Genomic DNA, 27,872 nt, shown 5'->3' with positions numbered 1-27,872 from the left:
ACAGGTCCGTGTTTGGACCAGGAGCACATGCTGTTTGAGAATACACGGTATCGCTGTGTTTCTTTATTTGGAAAGTAGAAAACCTCTTTTTCTTTTTTTTAAGCAAGAGGCGAAATGTAAAGCTTGTTACAATCCTAACTGGTTAACACAAGACGGGAGCACGTGGGACTGGCGGTTAGTGGCAAAATGTCACAGTTTTTAGGGAGTTCTGCCTGCCAGGTGCTGTTTTAAATTTTTGGTATGGGAGTTCCCGTCGTGGCGCAGTGGTTAACAAATCCAACTAGGAACCATGAGGTTGCGGGTTCGGTCCCTGCCCTTGCTCAGTGGGTTAAGGATCCGGCGTTGCCATGAGCTGTGGTGTAGGTTGCAGACGCGGCTCGGATCCTGCGTTGCTGTGGCTCTGGTGTAGGCCGGAGGCTACAGCTCCGATTAGACCCTGGGCCTGGGAACCTCCATGTGCCGCGGAAGTGGCCCAAAGAAATAGCAAAAAGACAAAAAAAAAAAAAAATTTGGTATGCATAAACTTTCATTTAAACCATACAAAGCCCTAGGAGATCCGTTCCGTTATCAAATGAGAGGACGGAGCAGAACGGGGATGTGTCCCGCTCAAGGTCATCACGGCCCGTGTGGGTAGAGCTGGAGTCCAAACCCGAACTCAGCCTGCGGCCTTGGCTGCCACCTTTGCTGCCTCTGCATCCAGAGTCTGACGGGAATCAAGACTACCTTCCCCTATATTTTACCTTCTGAAAAAAAGCATTTTGTAATATGTGTCACTTGTATGAAATCGCTCCTCAATCCTCAGGTAGGAAAAAAAAAAAAAAAAGAAAACTCCATTTTCCTCTAAATCCAATTAAATTTGACTCAAAGTTCCACTTGTAGAGAGTGGTGAGGTGTTCAGCAGCAATAGATCAGGGGTCAGGGGAGGGAGTTCCCATTGTGGCTCAGTGGTAAAGAATCCGATTAGTATTTATGAGGATGCAGGTTCGATCCCTGGTGTCACTTAGTGGGTTAAGGATCTGGCAATGCCACAGATGTCGCAGATGTGGCTCAGATCCCGAGTGGCTGTGGCTGGCAGCTGTAGCTCTGATGCAGCTCCTAGCCTGGGAACTTCCATATGTCGCAAGTGTGGCCCTAAAAAGCAAAAAAAAAAAAAAGTCAGTGGGGGGTGCCTTCTCCACCCACAGTTTGGCTAGAATATTCCGAGGGCCTCAGATCCGCACTCTCTCATGGTGGTGCCAAGATGCTCACCGGCCAAGCCGCCATGGTCTCTTTGAGAGTGGCCGATCACTGTGTACTGTCTATGTGACGCTGTGTACACGAACTGAATTCTTTAAATCTCAGTTTCATCTTTTATGACGTGGGGTTAATTATAGCTTCCATCCCACGGAGGGTCCTGGGGTGGGTCGGGGGATCAGCTTTAACAAAGATACTCATTTGGGCGAATGGCAGTGAGACCAGCCAGGCTAGAGGGGAAGGTCAAAGTTGGTAGGGGTTGGGGGCAGGGATAGAGGCTGCAAGTGTTGTGTACATGTCATTTTGTAGCTTTTGGACTCACTTTGGCCACTGTCTTGCCATTGTTTTATTAACTGGAGTTTGCATTCTGCCTCAAACACATAGTAAGATGCTTCTGATAAAGGACTGTTTTGGCCTGTTTAGGACCCAACTGACTTCGAGTGGAGCTTCTGGATGGAGTGGGGGAAGCAGCGGCTGGCATGGCTTCTCCTTGGCCACGTGGGTGTGTCTCAGGTAGCCAACCTGCTCGCAAGGAAGGTACGAGCCTTTTACTCCTTTGCTTTTTTTTGAAGAAAGATGTCAATGTGGGGGTGGGGGGATAAAAGGTAAAAGATAAGGTGAATTATTAGTCATGGGCCAGATAAAGATTTCATGCATGCTTAGCCTGAGCTTACTCATTTTTCACACCACTGAATATAAAGGGCTTAGAGTAAAGCTAACTTGAGATGTTAGCTGGTCAGAAAAGCCAACTTTTTCTTTTGGTTACACCCATGCCATGTGGAAGTTTCCAGGCCAGGGATCGAACCCCTGACACAGCAGTGACCCGAGCCACAGCGGTGGCAATACCAGATCCTTAGCCTGCTGTGCCACCAGGGAACTCCCAGATGGTGTTCTTTAAGATCCCTCTTAACCAGATGATCTTATGAAAACCTGTTGTTGAGAATCCATGTGACTGCATTTAAAGAAGGGTCAGTTAAAGTGGATGATTTCATTAAGAAGTGGGAATGATTTTAACGTTCATTTATGCTACAGTAGCTGTGGTAGTTTCAAATTCCAGCAGTATTTTGTCTTGCCTCCGCCTGCTTTGGAGAACAAGAGTTTCTTTCAAGTGGATGTTTGAAAAGCGCTTTTGCAAGAGGCGGGCTGGAGAATTTCTTTCTATTCTAGCTGACAAGGGGCTTGAGGGTGTTTCTCTGGTGTTAGGGCTGGGCTTTGTCCAGCATCTTCTCATGGATGCTTCTGGCCTCTGTAGTTTCCTAATCTGAAAAAAATGAGTCTGTGCTTGGAAATCTACCCAGTAAAAACAAAGCACCGCCAAAAACAGACTTGGAAGTGAACCCAGGAGAAATGTTTGATTCTTAGAGGTCCACGGAGGTGAAAAAACTGAAGGGACGGAAGAAGTGGGAGCCTCTGGTCTGAGACGAGGACGTGAGCTGAGAAAACAGATGCCATGTGCCCAGAGATGTGCCCTGGGATTGGGCTATTTTTTCTTAGCCCTTTCCTGAAATTTGGTTCTTTCTAGGCCTGCTTCTCATCCTGGAATAGAGGAAATCCCCATGGCACACTATGTTTCTTTGTTTTAAATCTAATAGTGATGATTTTTTGGTACTCACATGGTTTGCATCGTCTAACTAGAATTCTAGAGGCTGTCAGATCTGAATATATATTAAAATTTCATGTAACTTTTCTCCATTTTATTGAGATAACATTAGCACGGCACTGTGTAAGTAGGTATACAGCGTAATGACTTCGCAGACGTGTATCGTGAAATGATTACCACAATAAGCTTAATTAACATCCATCATCTCACAGAGATACAAGGGACGAAAAAGAGAAAGAAAGAAAAGAATGTTTTTCCCTGGTGATGAGAATTTTGGGGTCTACTCTACTATGTAGCACTTTTTTTAAATTTTGAAGTAACCTTTCTTTCTTATTATTTTTTTAATAGTTATTTCCCCAATACAATTTTTTTTTCTACTCTACAGCGTGGTGAGGAGCGTGACAATATTTGGCGCCTTTTAAATACACTGTATACCGGTGTTAACTGTAGCCAAGAATTTGTACATTACATCCCTAGCGCTTCTTTTTCTTGCAACTGGACATTTATCTTTTGATCCCTTTCATGCAGTTTTATATAACCTTCTAAGCAGACCTAATAACAAATACTTTTTTTTTTTTTTGGTATTCCTAAAATGCTAGTGAATATATCTCCCTCAGCCTTCAGTAATGGATTTCTTTTCTTCTACAGATCTGTTTGGTGTTTTGTTAAGAAGTCAAAACTGGTGGAAATTTAACATTTTCCTTTCTTTTTTCTTTTGGTCTTTGTAGGGCCGCATTCTTCTCGGCACATGGAAGCTCCCAGGCTAGAGGTTGCCTCAGAGCTGTAGCTTCCAGCCTACACCACAGCCACAGCAACACAGGACCCGAGCCCCATCTGTAACCCACACCACAGCACCCAGCAATGTTGGCTCCTTAACCCACGGATCGAGGCCAGGGATTGAACCTTTGTCCTTATGGATACCAGTTCAGTTGGTTACCACTGAGTCATGATGGGAACTCCAGCACTTTAACTTCTAACCCAAAGCCTGTGTGTCCATAGGGAAATGACTTGTTAGCCCAGGTCTCAGTTTTCCCATCTGTAAAATGAATAGCTGAATACCTGTGTTTTCTTACCTCTGTGAGGGGAAGATGAACTGTTTTGAGGAGGATCCGTGAAATGCAGCCGGTCTGCATCCTGCTGCTGTGGGAGAGGGCCAGCCGTAGTGGAGAGGAAGAGTACTGGATGACAGATGAGGTCCCGGGGTTTTGCGTGCTGTTAGCTTTCGCACCTGAGGATGGCTTTTCATCGCTGACTCTTAATTCATCATTTTCTGTAAAGTAGGCTTGATGCGATAGGATGTCTTTTTTCCCCCCTTCCCCTTGAAAAGTGCTGAGCTTCGTTTGTTCGAAATTTCATTAAAACGTAAGGCTGAAACCTGAACAAGGTGGGACAAAGAGGAAGCACCACACAAGAAATGGCAGAAATCAGTGCATTAGCAGTAAATCACAATCAGTGTGAATGGACCCAATCTGCCCCTCAGCCCCAGAGAAGGACTGTCGGACTGGATACAAGAAAAACAGAAATGAAGGAAAATAAATGAAGAAATGAGACAGAGTCGGAGGAGTGCCTCTGGGCAAGATGTCCTTCAAACGGAGGGACACAGAGGAGTTCCCATCCTGGCGCAGCGGAAACGAATCCGACTAGGAACCATGAGGTTGCGGGTTCGATCCCTGGCCTCGCTCAGTGGGTTAAGGATCCGGCGTTGCTGTGAGCTGTGGTGTAGGTCGCAGATGCGGTTCCGATCTGGTGTTGCTTTGGCTGTGGGGTAGGCCAGCAGCTGTAGCTCTGATTAGACCCCCTAGTTTGGGAACCTCCATATGCTGCAGGTACAGCCTTAAAAAGACCAAAAAAAAAAGAGGGACACAGAGAATTTGAAAGGATGGAAAAAGGTGTTCCAGGCCAACATAAGCCCTGTCTTTGCCCCATCCACCTAGATACTGGTGCAGTTTCATTAACAGCATTATTAAAACATTATCAGTGATCAGGAGGGCTCTTGTTTCATGATAAAGAGTGCATTTCATTAGGAAGCTATTATAATTCTATTTGTTTCAAAACATAGAAAGCAAAAGTTAATTAGTACCATAAAGCTAAATAGATATATCTGTGATTACAGGAGAAATTTTAACATAATTTCATCACTCCTTGATATTAGATAGAAAAAAGCAACTAATATAATTACTAAGCTCGATATAAGAAACATGTAAATTATTGCACCTCACACCTGGAGAATCAACTTTCTTTTAAAGAACACATAGAATATTTGTAAAAATTGGCCACATACTCGACCATGAGATAATTTCAGTGACTTCAAAGGCTGTGTTTTACGTGAGTTACCTACTGTAATCCCAGGGCAGTTAAGTTGGAAACCAATAACAAGATGACCTGGAAACTTTTAATTCCCTTAGAAATTTAAAAAGAAAACATACTTTAATAGGTCAGAAAGAGATCCTACGGGAAATTAGAAAATAGAAATCAATGAAAATATATTACATATCAAGACTCATGTTGCTACTTGGGTAATTGTATCTAAGTGCATAACTGTACATACATTAAAACAGAAGAAAGGAATTATAATTTATTCCATGGAAAGGAATAAAGTATGATTTGTCAATATAGCTGAATTGCTGGATCACGGCACTGAGCTAATAAGGCACATTGCAAAGGAATCCATCAGATAGGATCCTATGCAGATAAAGCTGTGCAGACTGAACGATATGTTCAATGTATGATCACAAAGACGAGGTTGCCGTTAAAATAAATTCGACGTAGTGGCTACATCTGGTTGGGGAGCGAAGTAGACAGAATCAGGAGGGAGGAATCAGGGCTCTTTTTTGTTTTCGCTTTGACTATTTATTTGTTTTCATTGAGGTACATTTGCCACACTCCCAGGCCCCCCCCCCTTTTTTTGTCTTTTTGTCTTTTCTAGGGCTGCTCCCACAGCATATGGAGGTTCCCAGGCTAGGGGTCGAATTGGAGCTGTAGCCGCCGGCCTACGCGAGAGCCACAGTCATGCGGGATCCGAGCCTTGTCTGCGATCTACACCACAGTTCATGGCAAAGCCAGATCCTTAACCCACTGAGCAAGGCCAGGGATCAAACCCGCAGCCTCACGGTTCCTAGTCAGATTTGTTAACCACTGAGCCAAGATGGAAACTCCCCAGGGCCCTTTAAAGCACTGATGGCTGTATCTGTCCTAAGCTGGTGGTGGCAATGCAGGTGTTAGCTCCTTATTCTTTATACCTTATAAACTTTATATATATTCATTTCCCTGTGTTTGAGAGTTGATAAATTTTTAACTGTACATAAAAATAGGGATGGAGCGGTGGGCAGAGGAAAGGTGAGGCTGCCTTGGGCACACTGACTTTTTCATCACCCGCCCTTCCCCCCCCCCACTCTGCCATGTGCAGCAGGCACAGCATGGCTCCATCTGACTGGTCTCCTTTTCCTTCCACTCATTTTGCTACCTCTTTTTTTTTTTTTAATTAGTGTATAGTTGATTTACAGCATTGTGTCAATTTCTGCTGTACGGCAAAGTGACCCAGTCATATATACATATATATATATGTATATATATACACACATAGGCTTTTTATCATGCAATCTTCCATCATGTTCTATTCCAAGAGACTGAACATAGTTCCCTGTGCTGTACAGTAGGACCCCATTGCTTATCCATTCTAAATGGCATAGTTTACATCTACCAACTCCAAACTCCCAGTCCATCCCACTCCCTCTCCCCTCGACAACCACAAGTCTGCTGTCCCTGTCTGTGCTCTCTTTCTGTTCTGTGATAGGTTCATTCGTGCCATGTTTTCAATTCCCCATAGAAGTAACATCATATGGTATTTGTCTTTCTCTTTCTAACTTACTTTACTCAGGATGAAGGTCTCTCGTTCCATCCATGTTGCTGCAAATGGCATTATTCCATTCCTTTTTATGGCTGAGTAGTATTCCACTGTATATATGTACCACATTTTTTAATCTGTTCATCTGTTGATGGACATTTAGCTTGCTTCCATATCCTGGCCATTGTCAACAGTGCTGCTACAAACATAAGGGTGCATGTATCTTTTTGAATGAAAGTTTTGTCTGGATGTATTCCCAGGAGTGGGATTGCTGGGTCATGTGGTAGTTCTATGTTTTGTTGTCTGAGGAGCCTCCATACTGTTTTCCATGGTGGTTGTACCAATTCACATGCCTACCAACAGTGTGGGAGGGTTCCCTTTTCTCTACACCCTCTCTCGCATTTGTCGTTTGTGAACTCATTAATGATGGCCATTCTGACTGGTGTGAGGTGGTACCGCATTGTAGTTTTGATTTGCCTTTCTCTAATAATTAGTGATGTTGAGCATTTTTTTCATGTGCCTGCTGGTCAACTGTATGTCTTCTTTGGAGAAATGTCTATTTAGGTCTTCTGCTAGCTTCTCAGTTGGGTTCTTTGGGTTTTTCGTTGTTGTTGTTAAGCTGTTTGTATACTTTGGAGATTAGGTCCTTTGTCCCACTGTTAGCGAATGTTCTCTCCCATTCTGTGGGCTGTCTTTTCACTTTGTTAATGGTTTCCTTTGCTGTACATCATTTTGCTGCCTCTTGTTTGTTTTTTGCAGATCAGCATTTTTCTGGCCTTTTCCCATTATTTCTGCCCCAGGAGCCTTTTTAACTATTTTCCCCCAGTTGTCACTTCCTTTCCGTGAAATTTCAAAACCACAGATACACTGTCTGTTCATGGGCTGTGTGCACACTTGTGCTTTATGCATAACGAGTAAAGTTTTCTCGTCTTCAAGAAGCAGATCCCCCTCCCTTGGAGTAGATGCAGCTCCTGTAGCAATTTGAGATGTAGATTAACTCTGTTCTTGACCAGATACTCCTCCCTCGTTCCGAATTTCCTCCATTCTCAGCTCCTATTTTGTACCCACCACCATCAGAAATCTACGTAGGTTTTAGGCTCTAGATGTCCCTCTGTTTAACTTCCTTGTCCCCTTGACTTAAGGCTCTTCTCTGTTCGGAGGCCACATTCAGGGTGGCTGAGAGCCCTTGGCCAACTCCCAGCTTGGTCACTTTCACAGTCTGCAATCTTAAGCACGTTAGTTAATATCTGGGAGGCTTTCTCCTTCCTTGGATGGTACCCCTTGCTTCTTGGATAGTGATGAGGGTCTGTCTGATGGTTTTGCTGTGACTGCCAAGTCAGAGGTGGCTGCTGCTGTGGTCTGTGTGCACTCCTGGGAGCGATTCCCTCTATGGTGTTTAAGAAAGGAGGTGACTGCCTGAGACCCTGAAACCCCGGAGGGCGGAGGCTGTCTGATGAGTCATATCAGCTTTCTTCTCATGCATGTCTTTCTCTGACCCTGTTTCAGTCTTGCGCTGGGTTGTGGGAGAAAGGATGGGGGGCACACAGCCCCTTCCCCTCAAGATGCTGAGTGAGAAGTGGCAGAGGAAGCGCACTCCTGACCGGGATCCTGAGCCTGCCGATGCTGGGTTGGGTGCCTGGAAGGGGTGGGCCACGTCTGCCTTGGGGGTGTCAGGGAAGGCCCCCGAGGAGGTGGCTTTTGAGCTGCAGCTGGAAGTGAGTGGAGTCATTGGCTTATTTCAGCCTCCTGCATCTTGTCACCAGGCCTGGGTGGACAGGTGGACTTGGCTTTTTATCTGCAGAAGCACATCTTACCCAAAGTCTGTAGGAGGTTTTGTTTGTGTTTTTCTTGCAGTGAGGCAGAGCTCATCCTGAGTCATGTGTGTGTGTGTGTGTGTGTGTGTCTCCTGTCCCTTTGCGGCCACAGGTTTGATTTGTGCCAGTGGGTGGGCAGGGTCCTGGCCAGGCGGGGGCACAGTGCTTTCTTTGTGAGTCCCCGTGGTTCTTATGTAAGTAGAACCACAGCTTTGGCCCCATTCGCTCCATGCTTTCACCGCCTGGACTGAGTGGTCCAGATGGCCTTAACTGGGGTGGATGCTTTTGGCACTTACCCAGAGTGGAAGGTTGGGGCTGCAGTTGTCTCTGATCCCCTGTCCTCAGGGGCCTCATGCACCATGGACCGTGCTGTGCAAGGGCAGAGGCGTCATCACTTCTTGCTCTTAGAGCCCTTCTCCCCAGAAGGATGCGTCCTCTCTCATCTGATATCTAATCCTGTCTCTACCTTTGCTGGCCCTGCCTCCTCCCAGAGAGAGGCAAAGAATGGGTTATTTTCAAAAGTGTGATTTTCTTTTTCTTCGGTGTTGGCTCCCCCCCCCCCCACATAAAGTAATAAAACTTTCCACTGAGCTCCTTGGCCAAGGTCAAACGCCTTTTCTCTGGGCAGGGCTCTCTCTGGGTTTTGGCAGGACCGCAGCAGGGGCAGCGCCCTGGAAGGGGGTGCCGAGCACTGGCCCTGAGCTCTGGCCCCGGGTTTGTTATGACTGGAGCGCATGTGGGGTGCGTCAGACAGGGGCCTCCTTTCTTGAATGCCCTCACCACCTGAGACCTTGTGTTCTCTGCCCTCAGAACTAAAAATTCCCCTGTGTGAGCGTTGTGCGAGGACTGGTTTGGGGGTGGGGGCGGCTGCGGCTGGGTCCGTTTTCACAGAACTTCTGATGGGGAGCCCCCACAGCCTTAGCCCTGGGCCCCAAACGGCTGAGCTCATCAGGCCACAGGACTGAAACAACGTCATCCCGTGGCTGAGATGAGTAAACTAACCTCTGGCAGGCTGTGATGAGCAGGCGCTCCCTTCCAGCGTGTTATCGAAACCACACACCTAATAGGAATCTCATGCACTAATGGATTTCCTGGAACCAGCAAATCTTCCACCTCCATCAGTGCTTATTCTAAGGAGGGGCTGACATTTGCTTTGTTTGGGCCTCCTGGCCTTTGCTTCCAGGAAAACAGGCTAGAATGCAGTTGCCTGGCCTCGGGGATGGCTTCGTTTTTGTTTTTCCCATTTGTGTGGGGTTAGGTATGTATACGTTTTCCAGTAGCAGCTGCAGTCGATTATGTAGTATGTAATAACGTATGCCATGTCTAAGGATTATTGATTGACTCCTTTTATTTATTTCTCAAACAATGCCCCCACGGAGTGGTTTCTGGGCAGATGTGCAAAAAAGAATTAACACACAGCAGAGTCGGGTCCAGTTGCCAACAGGAGTCTTCGCCCCGGCTCGACGCGTTGGTTCCTTCCTACGAGGCCGGTGAAGGCAGGTGTGTCCTGTTATCACTCAGCGCCCGCTGCACAGACCGCACCAAAGTGTGAGCGGGGCATTGCCAGCCAGCGGTGCCTGTGGCTGGGGGCGGCCCCCTCGGAGGAAGATTGGAAGACGATAGATTTGCAGAAGAAAGGGCGAGTCCCAGTCTTTCCTCCAGGGTGTTAATTTATGTTGGCCTTTGAAATATACCGGCTGGATGTGTTGAGCTCTCGGAAGGCTTCCTGGGGTGATGGCAGTCAGGCTGTAGCCCAGAGTCTGCTTTCATAAGTGGGTGCCGCTGGCCTGTCAGGTGTGCACCATTTGAGGCTTTCCCCCCAACCCAAGATTTCTGAGACCCCTGTGAGTGGGAAACGGGTGGTAGGCAGTGAGATGTGAAATAACCCCCGTCTAGCCTACCTGCCCTGGCTGAGGGTCTTTGTTAATAAGGGGTGAAGTGGTCCGTGTAGAGACTTCGGAGAACAGCAGGTTTTCACAGTAGAGACGAAAAAGCCCCACATTTTGTTTTTTTGTTTTTTTTTTTTTGTTTTTTGTCTTTTTGCTATTTCTTTGGGCCGCTCCCGCGGCATATGGAGGTTCCCAGGCTAGGGGTCGAATCGGAGCTGTAGCCACCGGCCTACGCCAGAGCCACTGCAACGCGGGATCCGAGCCGCGTCTGCAGCCTACACCACAGCTCACGGCAACACCGGATCGTTAACCCACTGAGCAGGGGTAGGGACCGAACCCGCAACCTCATGGTTCCTAGTCGGATTCGTTAACCACTGTGCCACGACGGGAACTCCTTTTTTTAATTTTTATTTTATTTTATTTTATTTTTTTTAAGCCCCACATTTTGGTACTAATTTCTCATTCTTGGTCATAACTGCCAGGGGAAGCCTATCCCATCCATCTACCCATCCATCCAAATGCCTCTCCAACTATTCTAACCATTCATGTATCCAGTATGCTGGGCACCATGTTCGATTCTGGGCTTTGCATTATTATATTTATGAACAAGACAGAATGTTAGTCTGTTAAGGGAGCCCATCAAAAAGAGAGTCAGTTATGCCCCATTTTTTTTTTTTTAAGGGCTGCGCCCATATATATATATATGACCGAGTCACTTTGCTGTACAGCAGAAACTGGCACATTGTAACTCAACTATAGTTTAATGAAAAATTTGAGAAAAATGAGCATTGTGAATGCAAATTGAGGCCACAGTGTTGTATAATGGATATCATCATACAACTCAGAATGGTTCAGATAAAAAATGGTAACACAACCAAATGCTGGCGAGCATGTGATATGTGACCAAAACTGTATTTGCTCAGATTGCACTGAGAAAAGTCTTGAAAACCCTTCTAGCAATAAAGCCAAAGTGTCATTTTGGAGTTAAACATAACACTGTTTGTTTTTATTATTATTGCTATTTTGTCTTTTTGCTCTTTCTTTGGGCCGCTCCTGCGGCATATGGAGGTTCCCAGGCCAGGGGTTGAATCGGAGCTGTAGCCACCGGCCTACGCCAGAGCCACAGCAACGCGGGATCCGAGCCGCGTCTGCAACCTACACCACAGCTCACGGCAATGCCGGATCATTAACCCACTGAGCAAGGGCAGGGACCGAACCCGCAACCTCATGGTTCCTAGTCGGATTCGTTAACCACTGCGCCACGACGGGACCTCCTGTTTTTATTTTTGATAAGTTAAGAGATTGCTGGCATTTTTGATGCCAGAGGCTAACTATCTGATATTTAAGCATTTTCGCTTAAGACAAAAGTTTGACGAATTACATGCGTAAGCATTTTTGGGGTGGAAATGGGGGAGGGTGGCTGTCTTTAGGCCTTTGCAAATGAAAATGGTTCTTGAAACCCTTGGCCCAACCCTCCTCCTCAGAGCAGCAGACCTTCCAGAAGGCTCCCTGCACTGCTAGGCACTGTCACGTTTCCATGTCTTGCCCTCTCTGCCCTGCTGCTCGTGGGTCAAGGCGTGCGTGTGGAAGGGTTAGTGGTTCGAGGCAGTGTGCTGCCTGACGGTGGGAACTGACCTGCTCTGATCCCCGTCAGAGAACAAGGCATGGAAGGCTAATTGTGCTCTTTACGACTTTAGTGGTGTTTTGGAGATTAGACTCCAATCACACTTTTATACATCCTAATTGCATTAGTTTTATAATATGAATTCAATATTTTAGTGGGATTCAGGAGTTCCTGTTGTGGTTCAGCAGCTTAAGAACCCCACACAGTGTTCACGGGGATGTGGGTTCCCTTCCTGACCTTGCTCAGTGGGTTAAGGATCCAGTGTTGCAGCAAGTGGCAGCGTACGTTGCAGATATGGCTTAGATCTGGTGTTGCTGTGGCTGTGGGGTTGGCCAGCAGCTGCAGCTCTGATTCAACCCCTAGCCCAGGAACTTCCATGTGCTGCAGGTGCTGCTGTGAAAAAAAAAAAAAAATTAGTGGGGTTCCAATTTGCATAAGTTTTTATTTTAATTAATTAATTGTTATGTCTACACCCACAGCATATAGAAGTTCCTGGGCCAGGGATCAAATAGAAGCCTCCACTGTGACCTGTGCCACAGGTGAGGCAGTGCCAGATCCTTTTAATCCGCTGTCCTGGGCCAGGGATTGAACCTGCACCTCCACAGTGACCCAAATCGCTGCAGTCGGGGTCTTAACCCAGTGTGCCACAGCGGGAACTCCTAAATACATTTTCAAATAGGTGATTGTTTTCGCACATCTCACGTCTTTCCTTTTTCATCACTTATCCGCCGTGAATGTGTGTAGCGGCGTTGCCACCCCCCTGGGGCGGCTGTGTGTGTAAATCTGAGGGAAAACAGAGTGTGAGGCTTAGTGTTCACATTTTCTGTGAGGTCTTAGCTCTGTTGAGGGGTGTCTGCTGGACTCTGGCAGGAGGAAGATGGTGGGAGATGGGAAGCCAGGACAACCTTGTGTGCCTTGTGTGTCCCCCAGGTAGGCTTTGTGAGCGTGAGTAAATTCGTCAGAGACTCTTTTGAGCAGATGGGGTCTGCACAGCACTGTTAAGTCGTTCCTGAAGGTTCCTCCAGCTTTTCCAAGTTGAAGCAGCTTAAGTCTGTGGTTAAGTTCCCAAATGAATCCCAGCAGACAGGCCTTTTCCAAATGGATCAAATAGCACTTAATAAAAATGTGGCTGCGTATAAGTATAGGGACGTAGCCGTGCATGGAAAAGAATTCAAAGTGGTAAACGCTGCAGATCGTATTGAGAAAGACACCCCCCACCTTTTTTCAATTTCTTAAAACTGCTTCTTAAAATAGTCTTTGGCGGCCTTATTCCTTACAAAATTGGACTCTGTCCAGAGGTGAGTGTTTGGGGGAAAGTTTGAAGCAAATTTATGTGGCTGGTTAATGTGGGTAGTAGGATGGAAAAACAGTAAAAAATGAAGTGCAGAGTTCTCTGATTTTCTTGGAACTTAAAAGTGGCTGAGCTCGTCACCCATTTAAAATGTTCTCTCTTAGGCTGGAGAATAGGTTTGGGAAAGAATTGTACTCGCGCAATATTTTGGAAGCGTGAGCATTGAAGGATGGGATTTACAATTTGCCGTCCACACCTGTCCTTCCCTTAAAGAACTCTTTTTTGTTTGCACAAGAAGACCGAATTTCAAGCAGTCCCCACTTTTTAACTCAGTGTATTCCTGAATATCTTATTTTTAAATGCTGACCAAAAAGACATATCCTATTTCCCTATAGGAAGGATATCTTGTCTTTGCAGTGTTCTTCTGTATATGCCGACACTGTTAGAAACATCTTACACATTTTAACTTACTTAATGCTCATAATAACCTCAGGAAGTAAATACAGTCATTATCCTAATTTTATGTATGAGAAAAATGAGGCACAGGAGATTAAATAATTTGCCTGTGGTCACACGGCTAGTTAATGGGGACACCAGAAATTATTTAGGCAGTTGGACTTCAAAGCTTGAGGACTTACATCACTGTGATATGTTGCCTTTCAAACAGTCTTAAAACATTGTTGTGGTTTTTAAGGATTTACCAGCCAGATACGGTCAAGAATGTATCGTGGAAGCAGACATGTTACTTTATCTATTAGGTTATTCAGTGTCAGTAACTATGACTTGATAATGAAATAGGAAAACATGCTTATTCTCATCAAAAGAGAATAAAGGTATTAATCAGATTGATATGCAAAGGTCTCTGTATCACTGAAAGCAGGTAAGCTATACTTTTTCTGTGGCATAAATTTAACTGTCAATAATGATATTGCAATAAAAACGTAATTTGATGTCTACTTTTACATCTCCGGTTTAGACTTCAGAAAGCCTTTTGTGGCTTGGATGGTCCTGTTTTCTCAATAAGACTCCCCAGAAGTGTTCACCACTGCTTTTTTTCACCTTCACTTTTGCAGAATAGTGTACACAGCGGCTAGTGTGCCCGGTTGGCAGCTTTTCCAGCTGTCTTCTGGCTTCCATGATGTCTGTTGAAAAGTCAGCAGTATGTCTTATTGTTGTGGGATATCCGCTCGTCTAAGTCGCTTTGACTCCAAGCAGGAAAGTGGCTCCTTGCTTCTGGGTGGATCTGGCAGAGTTCTGGGGACCTGGGGGTAGGCAGTCATCCCTATGGTGTTAATGCGTAAGGTCGCTCTGGCTGCTCTTTGTCTGTTTCACTAAACGTCCAGGGCAGTGAGAACAATTTGGTTATGGGATTGCTGAGCGTTATTGTCTTATGTATAGACGCTTCAATGGCAATGCCTGTTAATTCACCTATCTCTCCCCCACCTCCCCCGTTCCTCTCCCTGGGTCCCTCCCTGTCTGCAGCACAGACCCTGGATCCTTGCAGCCTACGGGATGTGGGCCTGCCATTGCGCGCTGGGGACCCGAGGCACGGCCATGGTTCTTCTTCACACCACCATCTCCTTCTGCGTAGCCCAGTTCCGGTCGCTGGCCCTGTCCTGGCTCTGTTCTCTCTTCCTCCTCTCGACACTGAGGCTGCAAGACGTGGAGGAAGTGAAGGTAAGCGTCTCCATGCCCACTGGGAAGGAGATGGCCCCTTTGCCAATGCCCACCTCTAAGGGGACACCTTTGTTTTCAGACGGGAGTCCGCTGAAGAACTGTGGAGGGGCTCCCCCTAGTGGCCACGGTGGGTTGATGCATGTGAACCCTGCCTTGCATTTGGTGGTCTTGTCTTTTGTATCTGACTGTGTCTCAGCTCTTGGAGGCGGACCAGTGTTGGCCTTGTACCTTGTCTCCTAGTTTGATGCCAGAGGTCACAGGAACAAAGGGGGAAAAAAAGCAGTCATACACTATGCATTTAATACAAAAATCGTCCTTAGAGTGCTGCACAATTTATAGGAGTGCTCCCGTTCCTTATCTCTCAGAAGCCCACGAGAGCCCTTGAGACAGGTAAGGCAGGTGTTTTCCTTGCACAGAACATACCGATATTCTTTCTTTAATCACGGTGGGACTGAAATTCCAGTGTGTCTCTACTTTTGTTCATTTGTTCACTCATTCATTCACTCGCTGATTCAAGTGATGGCGCTTAGAACTGGTGAGGCCAGGGTTGGCGCAGTCGTGGGAGAGGAGAGACAGGAAAGATGAGCCGGTGGTTTTCTAATCTCTTCACTGTCTCTCCTCCTCTCGACGTTGGAGGCAGTCCTTTAACCTCTGCGTCTCACTTTCATCATTTGGAAAATGGAAGTGATAGCTGTTCTGCCTTCTTCATGGAGTTGCTCTGAGGGTCTATGTGTTAAGGAATTTTGTAAAAATTGTAGCCTTTTGAAAATTCAAGTATTTTTTGCTGTCGTTAGACTCTCTTAATTTTCCTTCATTCTCACCCCTGGACCGGGGTGAATACTGCACAGGTCTCAGTAGGGTAGCAGCTTTCTCCTAACAAAAGATACTTAACCTCCCAGGACAACTAAACAAGATGACCATTTATTTATTTATTTATTTATTTATTTTAAATTTTATTTTCCCACTGTACAGCAAGGGGGTCAGGTTATCCTTACATGTATACATTACAATTACAGTTTTTCCCCCACCATTTCTTCTGTTGCAACATGAGTATCTAGACATAGTTCTCAATGCTATTCAGCGGGATCTCCTTGTAAATCTATTCTAGGTTGTGACTGATAAGCCCAAGCTCCCGATCCCTCCCACTCCCTCCCCCTCCCATCAGGCAACCACAAGTCTCTTCTCCAAGTCCATGATTTTCTTTTCTGAGGAGATGTTCATTTGTGCTGGATATTAGATTCCAGTTATAAGTGATATCATATGGTATTTGTCTTTCTGGCTCATTTCACTCAGTATGAGATTCTCTAGTTCCATCCATGTTGCTGCAAATGGCATGATGTCATCCTTTTTTATGGCTGAGTAGTATTCCATCGTGTATATATACCACATCTTCCGAATCCAATCCTCTGTCGATGGACATTTGGATTGTTTCCATGTCCTGGCTATTGTGAATAGTGCTGCAATGAACATGCGGGTGCATGTGTCTCTTTTAAGTAGAGCTTTGTCCGGATAGATGCCCAAGAGTGGGATTGCAGGGTCATATGGAAGTTCTATGTATAGATTTCTAAGGTATCTCCAAACTGTTCTCCATAGTGGCTGTACCAGTTTACATTCCCACCAACAGTGCAGGAGGGTTCCCTTTTCTCCACACCCCCTCCAGCACTTGTTATTTGTGGATTTATTAATGATGGCCATTCTGACTGGTGTGAGGTGGTATCTCATGGTAGTTTTGATTTGCATTTCTCTTATAATCAGCGATGTGGAGCATTTTTTCATGTGTTTGTTGGCCATCTGTATACAAGATGACCATTTAAATAAGGGTGCTTAGAAATAGATTTGCAATAAAAATAAAAGCAAATTCACACCTAACTTTTGGGGGAACCTGGCAAATGTATAAAACAGCCTTCAGGAGTTCCCTGGGGGCCTGGTGGTTAAGGATCTGGTGTTGTCGCTGCTGTGGCTTGGATCTGATTCCTGGCCTCGGGGCTTCCTCAAGCCATGCCCCAAACAAACAAGCAACCCCTCCCCGCCAAACAGCCTTTGGTCATAAGGATCAATTCTTTGGGGACCATTAGCATCAGCTATGGTGCTGGTGATGATGAAGTGTTCCGTGTGTTACGCAGGCTGGTGGTGTGAAAAGTATTGCTGAAGGGGAGCAAATGACCAGAAACTAGTTGCATTGAGTTCCCATGCTTTTGCACATGCAATTTTCTTGATTCTTCTTGGTGGCTTCTGAAGTGCTGGACATGGAGTAGAAACTCTGTTCAGAGCCTCACTTTTTCCTGTGGCAGCCTTTAAAAACCCTCACGGATCAGAGGAACTCCTCTTTCCTTTGTCCCAATTCTATTTCTTGTATCTACTTCCATAAATTATTTTTCTCATCCAAAAATATAAAGACTATAAAATGATCCATAGTTTTACTCCCCTGCTTTTAGTAAGATTTTGTCACCTTTGCATCTAGTCTCTTGTCGCCTACGTAATTTTGTGTGTGCCTGTTGTTTCTCGTTTCATGCTGTTATTGTAATGGTACTTTTACACACCTGTCTCCTGTATGATAATTGAGATTCACTGAGGGCAGGGCCTATATTTTTAAACTATGTGTCTCTAATGCTTATTTGAAAGACGGTCCTCCACTGTATGTGGATCCAAATTAATAACAGGAGAGCAAAAGGAAAAATAAGTTGAAGACATAAACCCCACGCGGCATTTATGGACACACCTCATTTTATTGTGCTTCACAGCTTCATGGGTATTGCTTTTTTTTTTTTCTCTTTAATTGAAGGTTTGTGGCAACTCTTTGTTGTCAGATGATTGTTGGAATTTTTTTAGCAGCAAAGCATTTTTCCATTAAGTTATGTTCTATGTTCATTTTTTTTTTTTCTATTTATGGCCGCACCTGCGGCATATGGAAGTTCTCAGGCTCGGGGTCGAATTGGAGCTGCAGCTGCAGCCTAAACCACAGCCATAGCAACACTGGATCTGAGCTTCGTCTGTGAACTATGCCGTAGCTTTCAGCAACACCAGATCCTTAACCCACTGAGCGAGGCCAGGAATCGAACCCCATATCCTCACGGACACTGTGTCGGGTCCTTAACCTCCTTAGCCACAATGGGGACTCCTATTCATTGTGTTTTTCAGACATATTGCTGTTGCACACTTTCATAGACGGCAGTGAAGGGTAAACATAACTTTTATGTGCACTGGGAAACAAAAAAATGCACGCGACTCACTTCATTGCAATATGCTCTTTAGTGCGATGGTCTGGAACTGAACCTGTGGCATCCTGACGTCTGCCTGTGTGGCCTCTACTTGTCTTCAGAGCTGTTGAAGGCACCGTCAGGGTGTCCACTCAGTGTAGCCCGTCTTGGTCTATCCCCTGGGGCATCGGATAGACGTGTATTTGGGGAAACCTCCGCCGTGTGTTGGTTGCATCAGGCTCCGTGCGAAGCAGGTGTCAGGGACCCTCTCCTGCCCGCTGCTCACGCTCTGCTTGTTGTGCTTGTCAAGGTCGCTCACCCGCCGTCCAGTGGTTCTGCATCCCCAGGACGGCTCCTCTGCTCTGCCCGCGGAAGAGATCGCCTTCCCCGGAGACTGGGTGAGGTCTGGCTCTGACTCTCAAGGGTTCTTCTCTCCTTCTGCCTTTGCAGCGAGGCTGGTACGAGACGGAGAACGAGTACTACTTGCTGCAGTTCACGCTGACGGTCCGCTGCCTGTACTACACCAGCTTCAGCCTCGAGTTGTGCTGGCAGCAGCTGCCTGCCGAGCGCGCCTTCTACTCTTTCCCCTGGATGGTGGCCTACGTCTTCTACTACCCCGTCTTCCACAACGGGCCCATCCTCAGCTTCCCGGAGTTCCTCACGCAGGTAGAGCCCCTTGGGGGCCGGATGGCTCTTTCTGCGGATAAAGCTTCTGTCCTTGTGGCTGGGTCATCCGTGAGTGCCCACGGATGCAAAGCCCACGTCGTTGTCCTGGTGTCTGATAATCAGCGAAAGGCCTCAAGGCCAGCGTGTCTCTTGTGCATCTGGACTGCGGGAGGTCCCCCCCAGGTCCTCAGGGGGCATGGCCCCAGGGTGAAGGGCGGGGCCCAGCCAGGAGCTTGGGGGTAGGCAGCCCCGGCAGGCGGTGTCAGAGCAGGAAAACTGGATTCTCACGGTGTGGCCTGGAAAGTAGGAGGAGAAACTGGCTAAGCTGTTGGCTGGCCAGCTGTAGGTGGCCCTTTCTTTTCACAAACTGCTTATGAATCGTTGTGTGGTGGCCCAGGGATTGTTCAGGACAGCCTGGAGGGGATGACGGTGGGGTTGGAGACGGTTTGGAGGATACAGTGTGCTTTCGGGCCTGGGCACCTGTTTCCGCCCAGCCGTGTGGTGATGCTGCTGCTAGAGGTTGAGAACCACGATCTTAATTTCCTTGGAAGAGAGGGGGATGGAGTGGGGCTGGGGTAGGCCCGGGGTAGGGTGGGTTCAGGTCCTCCAACTTCGTCTCTTTTTTACAACCTCCTGGCCATTGTGAGGGCTGCACCTGCCGCACATGGAGGTTCCCAGGCTAGGGGTCAAATCGGAGCTATAGCTGCTGGCCTACACCGCAGCCACAGCCATGCGGGATCTGAGCTGCCTCTGTGACCTACACCCCAGCTCACGGCAACACTGGATCTTTAACCCACTGAGCGAGGCCAGGGATCGAACCTGCATCCTCCTGGATACTAGCTGGGTTCCTTAACCGCTGAGCCACGATGGGAACTCTGCCATTGTGAGTTCTGAATTCTTTCTACCACTGCAGTCAGGAACTTTGGGACTGAGCATCCACAGGCAGACCCTCCCCTCTCTTGAAGACCGTTGCTGATTCTCAGAGGAGCACAGCCCAAACCCACTAAGAGAAAACAAATGACTTTCCTAACTGCCTCTTTTCCATTAAGGAGCTTAGCCCTGTGGGATCTGTACGTTGTTGGTGGGCACATCGTCATTCTTTGTAGTTCCTGTCTCCTCCTTTCTGACTGCACCCTGTTGGCTCTTGAGGGAAGGCGAGTGGATGGTCGCAGGGTCCTGTGTCTATTACGGAGAAGCAGGTTTGGAGGTCGCTGCCTACCTGAATCCTTAGCCAAAGGCTTTTGTTCTCCCGAGTTTGAGTCTGGGGAAATGAAAGGGTCAACATCCCTGTGGGGACTCAGGTGTGGTGACTCCAGGTTGCATCGGGTCTTCTCTCTCACCCTTTTATCCCTTTCAAAATGATAGCACTTTGCAAAAGCAGGGGACACGAAAAGGCGAATTGAAACCTTTCTCTGTGGTCTGGGAAGAGTCACAGAAAAGTCATCTAGAAAAGGCAAAATGTTTAATAAGCCACAGAGCAATGAGAATAGGCCAGGCACTTTCTGCTGTGGCTGGGGGGTGCCTGTGGGGGACACTTACCTCCTATGAGAAAAATGGATCTAAAACGGGAAGCTAGTCCAAAAGTGAAAGAACTGCTTCAGAGAGCCCGGGAAAGGGAGGGCCGGAAGAAAGCCCGCTGGAAGAGCTTGTAAGCCAGACTTGTTCTGAATGAGCGTGTGTGTGAATGGACGAATGTAGTAGGAACCGGTGATACTGGAATTCGGGGCTCTTAGATGGATTCTCAGGTCACTGCTCACCAATCAGAAAGCGCAGAAGAAGATTCTGCCACCAGGGGGCAGCAGAGCCTCATCGTGGAAACCGACGGAAGCCGGCTGACCACGGTGTTGCTAAAATGATAGAATTATGTCCACCGTGGGAGAGTGTTATCTTTCACCCAATTTTTTTTTAATGTGTAAATTTACATACTGAAGATGAAGGACATATAGAAGAGGTGACTCTGTAATGTATGGCATGTGATATTTGTGCAGATCCATCACGAACAGGGAAGCCTTTGCATATCAACAGGCCTCCGTGCCTTAACTTGAAGGCCATCTCTGATGGCATTTGGAGTTGCAGGAGTACGGCCTCGTTTATTTTTCTCCCAGGGTCCTGTGGAATTCAGACTGAGCCCGGCGAGGTGGGGGAGGTCTTGGGAAAGGTGGGAAATGCCGTTTATTTGCCGAGCTTGGTGCCTGGGGCAGGTGGAATTGTGTACTGAGGAGCTGCTGTGGGGGACGCTGGTGAGCCTGCATGTGGTAGGACCCGCCGAAGAGCCAGTGTTCAAACAGGGAACTCGGTTGGTGGGTTAAAAGCCCAATCCTATAGCTACAGGGTTTGAATGCCTGCTCTGCTTTGGCCTGAGAGCGTTTGGTGAGTTAAGCTTGCTTTGTTGGTGACTCAGTTTCCTTATCAGTGACATGGGAAGCCAATATCATCTCCCTCCTAGGATTGTTATGAGAATTAAATGATTTCGTGTCGGTCATGTGGCGTGGCATGTAAATACTGTGAAGTGCTAACTGTTACTGCTGCTGTTCTTATTGTGAGCCCAAAGTGGGTGGTATCTGTTGGAGGAGGTTTATTGAAAGGATGTAATTGGGAGTTTCTGTCATGACTCAGCGGGAACAAACCCGGCTAGTATCCATGAGGATGCGGGTTCGATCCCTGGCCTCGCTCAGTGGGTTAAGGATCTGGCATTGCCACGAGCTGTGGTGTAGGTCACAGACATGGCTCGGATCCTGTGTGGCTCTGGATGTGGCGTAGGCTGGCAGCTGCAGCTCTGATTCGACCCCTAGCCTGGGAACCTCTGTATGCCGTGGGTGTGGCCCTAAAAAAGAAAGAAAGGAAGGAAGGGTGGAGGGAGGGAGGAGGGAAAAGAAAGAGAGAGAAAGAAGGAAAATGGAGGGATGTGATCCCTGGTTGGCCCATAGCCGGACCCCAGCCATCCGAGGCTCCTCACGCCTCCCCACCCAGCACTGCCATGCTAGGAGCCATTTCCAGGACATGCGACACTGGCTGAGCCAGTCAAGGCCTCTGTATACACGTTAAGACTCTGGCCGGTGGGTGTGGAGATCTCCTCACCTTGCAGCTCCCAAGACAAGTCTCAGATGTAAGTTCCCTTATATATTAAACCTGCACCTGCCGCCTGGAGTAACCTGCCTGTTTTTCTGCTTCTCCATGCCCTTCGCAGGTGGGGACCATTTTCAGATTTCACCTGGGAAGCTCCCGAGGGTGAAAACTCACATAAGTTAATGCCAGAACTGAGGCTCTGGGTGTCCAGGCTGTAGGTAAGGGCAGTAGCCAGGGATTCTGGGCAGGACGCTGGGCAGGGGCCATCCTTGGCCTCAGAGGAGGCCCGCATGCTGGTTCCATCTCTTTGGGAGAGAGATGGAGGCAGTTGCTGCAGGTACAGGGGCGGGCGCAGCCCTGAGTGACCAGGGCCGGCAGTCAGTATCCCAGATAAACCACTCAGGATGTGGGGTGGGCTCTGGAACTAGAGGGCACCTGGAATGACACTGACTGAACTAAGTCAGTCCAACTGAGCACTTACTCCGAACCAGGCTTTACATGTTCTAACCCATTTCATCCTAGCAACAACCCTAGGGGTTAGACACTGTCACTCCCACTTTACAGATGGTAACATGAAGGCCAAGAGAGGCTGATGGAGGGCACCTTGGGGCCGAACGAGTAAAGACTGGAGCCTTGTCTCCAGCTTGGTGAGCCTCGCAGGTGTAGAGGATGCAGTGTGGCCGGGTGGACGGGCGGGCCTGCAGGCTCAAGCTGGCCAGCCCAGGTCCCAGCCCCGTGGCAGCTACACCAAGGCAGGCCCCCCTCTCACTGTTCTAGCAGAGACCACTGGGTGCCACTGGCCTTGGTCTGGATGCCTGGGGTGGGGCAGTGAGGGTCTGATTCGGGAATGACCTGCTGGGAGTGGGGGTGTGGTTCGTGAGCTCGGGCTGGAGAGAAAGTCCCCCATGACAAAGGAATGAGACTTGAGACTCGGGCTGTAGTGCCCTGGACCCAAGGGTGGAGGTTGGAGCCAAGGCAGCACAGCTGAACAGTTCCCTCTGGGGAAGGCTTCTGTTTGGTGCCCGGTACCGTGTGTCCTGTTTGGATGGGAAGAGGAACCTTTCATCTCTGAGAGCTGTGGTCTTGAATCACTAGAATAGCTTCACAAGGCTTTGATATTCCTTTTTATGCAATTTGCATGAAGTGAGGTTTTAAGATATAATGTGTTCTAAAATGCACTCTGCAGATGAGTTACTACTGTGTGTTTTTCAGTGGAGGCTTAACTAAAAATTCCCATTGGTGGCAGTTTCCCATGGTCTTAAGGCTGGCACACCCCTAGCTTTGAAATATTTCTCAAATGAAATGCTCGGCATGCAGAGGTGGTGTAATGAGCAGCCCTGCTCATTAGGTGAGCTGTGTACAGCGTGTCTTTTCTACCTGCTGGATCGACAAGGGACAAAGCTGAGTTTTTTAAATAAAAGGGAGTCAACAAGATGGAAGGCACACGCGTGCTGTAATAATGACACAACTCTAAAGAAAGACTCATAACCATTTTTTTCAAAATAAAAGCAAATAGAATGAAAAATTAGATAGTTTTCCTTCTGCTGTGTTTCCTTGTGCAATTAAGGAATGGATGTTCTTTTGCTCTGGGTGAGGAGGCATCCAGCATCAGAGAGGGAGCATCACAGAGAGAAGTCCAGCCCTTCTGGCCCTGTGGTGACACATAATTATGCCTTATTATACCTGGCGAGGAGATTGGCCCTGGGGAAAGTGGGTAAGTCATTATTGGCAAACCAGGCAGCCACAAAATGCACCTTGTGTTTCTTCTTAATTAGAGATATTCGTGTCATTTTAGAGTCTGCGTTGTTTGGGGAAGGAAGGGAGGGCCTTTATTCTGACCTTGACATGGGTTGCCTGGAGCTGGAGGTGACTGGAAACACTTCGTTTCCTGATTGCCTAGTGTGGTGGTTTGTTCTGATCCCACAGTGGCTCCCCTCCTGTCTAGCTGCTTCTCCCTGTGCTGAGATGGGGCTGTAACCCAGGAAGGCTCTGAGGCCTCAGGTCTGTCTTTGGGGGACCTGAGCCTGGGGTTAGGCATCTGCTCGGGGACCTGCAGGCTGTGTGCATCGTTGCTTCTTTAGAAGCTGGAGACAGTTGTGCAAAGATCGTCTTTTGTCAACACTGCTTTTGAGGTGGTTATCACATTCGGCCAGGGAATCTGCTTTCCACCAAAAGGCTGGCACCAAGAAAGGGCCCATCCATTGGGTTGGGATGGTTTTAGGCGCCTCTTCCTGTCCTAGCCTCACCAGTTGCCTTGGTGCAAAACGTTCTAACCTGCACAGACTGATGGTGGCTTCTTCATTTCGTTTCTTCATTTGCTGGTGGTCGTTCGGTCAACATGAGTTTGCTTTAGAGAGCTGGAAGAAGGTTGAGAATGAGCAAAAGGGAACTCGGTTTGTAGCTAAGAAAGTCTACGAGTGAGGAAGGTAGGAGAAAAAAAGGATGGGGTGCACAGGGAGGAGAGAGAATACTTTGCTCATAGAGGATGCTGGGCCTCCCAGGAGGTCCTGCGAGGAGGCGTCCTTTAGAAGAAGGTGCAGAAACAGAGGGCTTGCCTTGGCAGCTGGCAGGACCATAGTATTCACAATATTGTAAAGTGACATTACTCTCCCCGCCCCCGCCCCCCGGATTACAAAACAAAATAATTGTTTGAAGAATAATTGTTGAAGAATCTTACCATCCAAAAATTACCACCCCTGCTGCCATCTTGGTGTCTATCTCTCTAGCCTGTCATTATTTATGCATAGTGATCAAGAATAGTTCTCCTGGCTATTTATGTAAGATTGCAGCACACCCAAGCTTTTAACTGAGCCCCGGTCCCCTGCAGTTGGACATTTGGGTTACTTCCTTCTCAGTTAAATGATGCAGCCTGAGGGATCGGGCAGGTGGAGGTCTCTCACGGAGGGTTTAGCCATCTGCTGGCTTGCCGTTGCTCCGTGCTAGACTTTGTAGGGCCTCACAGAGCACACGTGCCTGAGATGAGGATGAAGCCGAAGACCTCCCTCAGGTACGCCTGGAAAGGAAAGAGCCTGCGCTGGGTCCCTGCAGTGCAGCTGTAATTGCAGCGAGCTCTGATCCACACAAGACGGCAGATCCCCGGCATGCCCCACCTTCCTTCCTGGATAACCTTCCCAGCTAGTGCTTCCCCTGTCACACCTGGTCAGGTGGAGCCTTCAAAGCAGTTGCTTTTGTTTCTTAACAAATATCTTTCTGAGGTGAACTAAAGAAAATGAAAGGAAAAAAAGAAATTCTTGTTAACTTGATCAGTTTACATAAAAAAGTTAAACCAGGAGCTCCCGCTGTGGCCCAGTGGGATCGGCGGTAGCGTCTTGAGAGCACTGGGATGTGGGTTCAATCCCTGGCGCCGCACAGTGGGTTAGGGATCCAGCCCTGGTGAAGCTGTGGCACAGGGCTCAACTGTGGCTCTGATCTGGTCCCTGGCCCAGGAGCTCCGTATGCTGCAGGGTGGCCAAAAATGACCAAAAAAGGTTGAACCAACAGCTTTCCTTGGCGTAGCTAGCCAAGCAAATGGCAAAAGGGGGGAAAGCCATTTATGCAGATGATTGCAGTTTCGCTGCACTGGTCAGAATGTCTTGGTCTGGCTTCTTGCCCCAAGAGGACCCTGTGAGACAGTGGCAGGATATATGCTCAAGAATGGAACAAAAATAGATTCCTTGGAGTGAAGCTCTCCCACCACCTCTGAGGGGAGGCGGCCTTGTTTCTCAAGGGTTGGAAGAGAGGAGGAGGTAAGAAGCACCTCAGAATCGTCTTTCCGGTTCATGTAGTGTCTTGAGCCCTAGTTGTCCAATGTTGAGTCAAGTCCATATCTTCTGCCGGCTGTTGTGTGCAGGTGCGACGTCATAATTTGTGCGTTCACTTCACTTCTGCATTTCAGGGCAGGCTTCAGTCTGCTAACGTCACGTCAGTGTAAGATCCGGAAAACGCACACACGTCTCTTGTTTTTCTGCGTTTGTCTGGGGTGTGCCAGGAACCGCCCTCCATCCTGGGGTTTTGCAGGCCTGCTGCTGGGGGAAGGGGTGCACCACCTTCTTGGTTTGGGGCACTGGGCTAGCGTGCGGGACAGAGTTTTCCAGCTCGGACATGACTTCTTTTTTAAACTTTTTATTGAAATATAGTTAATTTACAGGTCGTGTTGGATTCAGGTGTACTGCAAAGTGATTCATGTGTGCATACATACCTATCTATTCTTCTGTAGATTCTTTTCCATCGTAGGTTATTATCAGTTATAGATTATGACCAAATATTGAGTATAGTTCCCTGTGCTATTCAGTAGGTCATTGGTTGGTTCTCTCTCTCTATATATATCTATGTATTTGCATATCTGTTAATCCCAAACTCCTAATTTACCCCTCCCCTATTCCCCTTTGTAACCATAAGTGTATTTCCTATGTCTGTGAATCTCTGTTTTGTAAATAAGTTCATTCGTATTGGTTTTTTTTTTTTTTTGATTCCACGTATAAGCGGTATCACATGGTATTTGTCAGACATGATTTTTTTTTCTTTTAACCCAAGAACATTGAGTGTTCCCACCAAACCAACCCTCTGTCTGGAGGTACGGCAGTACCAAAGGTTTATAAAAATGCTGTCTAGGGGACTCTGAAAAGTTTTAACAATGGAGGTGCTATCGAATGACTTCTTTTGCTTCCACTTTAGATGCAGCCGCGGGAGCAGGGCTCGCTGAAGGCCAGCTTTTCCATCCTTGTCCGGGGGCTGGGCCGCCTCCTCTTCTACTGGTGGCTGGTGGAGCTGATGGTTCATCTCATGTACATGCATGCCATCTGCAGCAGCGCCCCCCTCCTGAGCGCCGTCTCCTGCTGGACCTTGGGTGAGTGTGGGAATCACTGGCAGTGGAGCAAGCATCACAAGGTGGCGTCAGAGCCAGGCTGGACCGGGAGCAGCCAGGGGTGTGGCTGCGTTGAGCAGACCCTCCTTTTTGTATCCTTGCTCCTCCCTGGGGCTGAGATGACACATGCCTGGGGTGGCCGATGGAGGGGAGGGCCAGGCTCGGTGGTCTGGGAGCCGAGGATGGTAGCAATTCCTCTTCATAGGAGAATCTTACCAAGCTCTGCTGGGTCTGCATCTTCCTGCTGTGTCAGCAGAGCACCTGACAGGACAGGGCAATTGACACTGGGTGCGCCCTTTGAGTCCCTGCCAAGAGGTAACGCAGAGCAAGTTCCGCAGCAGCCCTTGCTTTTGTGCATGATACAAAGCAGAGCGTGAGCTTTTGAGTCAGATAGATAGAGGGTTTTTTTTTTTTTAATTGAAATGTAGTTGATTGACAGTGTTATGTTAGTTTCAGGTGTACAGCAAAGTGATCCGGTTATTTTTATATTTATATATTCTCGCTCAGATTCTTTCCCCTTAGAGTTTATTACAAAATATTGAATACAGTGCCCTGATATGCAGTAGATCCTTATGGTTTATCTAATTTGAGAATTACCTGAGGATTTACCCTTGAGGGGGATTTGATAACTGGCAGTGACTCTTGACACCATGGAATAGAGTAGTGTTGAGTTGTGGTTAAGTGTCATTTGTAGCACAACTTAAAATTACATTTATATATTTGCTTTTTAGGGCCTCGGGGGGGGGGGGGCATGTGGAAGTTCCTGCGCTAGGGACGGAATCCGAGCTGCAGCTGCTGGCCTACACCACAGCCATAGCAACTCAGGATCCGAGCCGCATCTGTGACCTACACCACAGCTCACGGCAATGCCGGATCCTTAACCCACTGAGCAGGGCCCGGGATCGGACCCACAACCTCATGGTTCCCAGTCAGATTCGTTTCTGCTGCGCCGCAACAGGAACTCCACAGTGCTGGATTCTTAACCCACTGAGTGAGGCAGGGGATCAAACCCTGGTCCTCATGGGTACTAGTTAGATTTGTTACCACTGAGCCACAATGGGAACTCCTGGTTTTTTTTTTTAATTGAAGTATAGTTGATACTATTAT

The 27,872-nt window shown here is 47.6% G+C and overlaps 1 protein-coding gene across 50 annotated transcripts in view; it reads left to right on the top strand.

Annotated features, from left to right (window-relative positions):
• Positions 1-27,872, top strand: part of HHAT (hedgehog acyltransferase) — a 322,109-nt gene that overhangs the window by 63,447 nt on the left and 230,790 nt on the right. For 19 of the 50 annotated variants that reach the window (XR_014816608.1, XR_014816611.1, XR_014816612.1 and 16 more), the window contains 4 exons: positions 1,657-1,770; positions 14,778-14,972; positions 18,620-18,835; positions 26,576-26,747. Coding sequence is in view for 40 of the 50 variants with exons in the window: in XM_084978138.1 (XP_084834264.1) it covers positions 1,657-1,770; positions 14,778-14,972; positions 18,620-18,835; positions 26,576-26,747 (697 nt within the window). In the remaining 10 variants the exon portion in view is untranslated. The remainder of the gene's footprint in view (positions 1-1,656; positions 1,771-14,777; positions 14,973-18,619; positions 18,836-26,575; positions 26,748-27,872) is intronic. The other 31 variants (XM_084978152.1, XM_084978153.1, XM_084978151.1 and 28 more) reach the window with 4 other exon arrangements.

The sequence above is a fragment of the Sus scrofa genome, chromosome 9, assembly GCF_054392235.1.
Source record: "Sus scrofa isolate SSC_HxYL_T2T_F1_AM1 chromosome 9, Sscrofa_HxYL_maternal_Yorkshire_Landrace_v2.0, whole genome shotgun sequence".
Lineage (NCBI taxonomy): Eukaryota > Metazoa > Chordata > Mammalia > Artiodactyla > Suidae > Sus > Sus scrofa.
The sequence above is the reverse complement of the archived record's forward strand: the minus strand, read 5'-3'. Positions and strand labels throughout refer to the sequence as shown.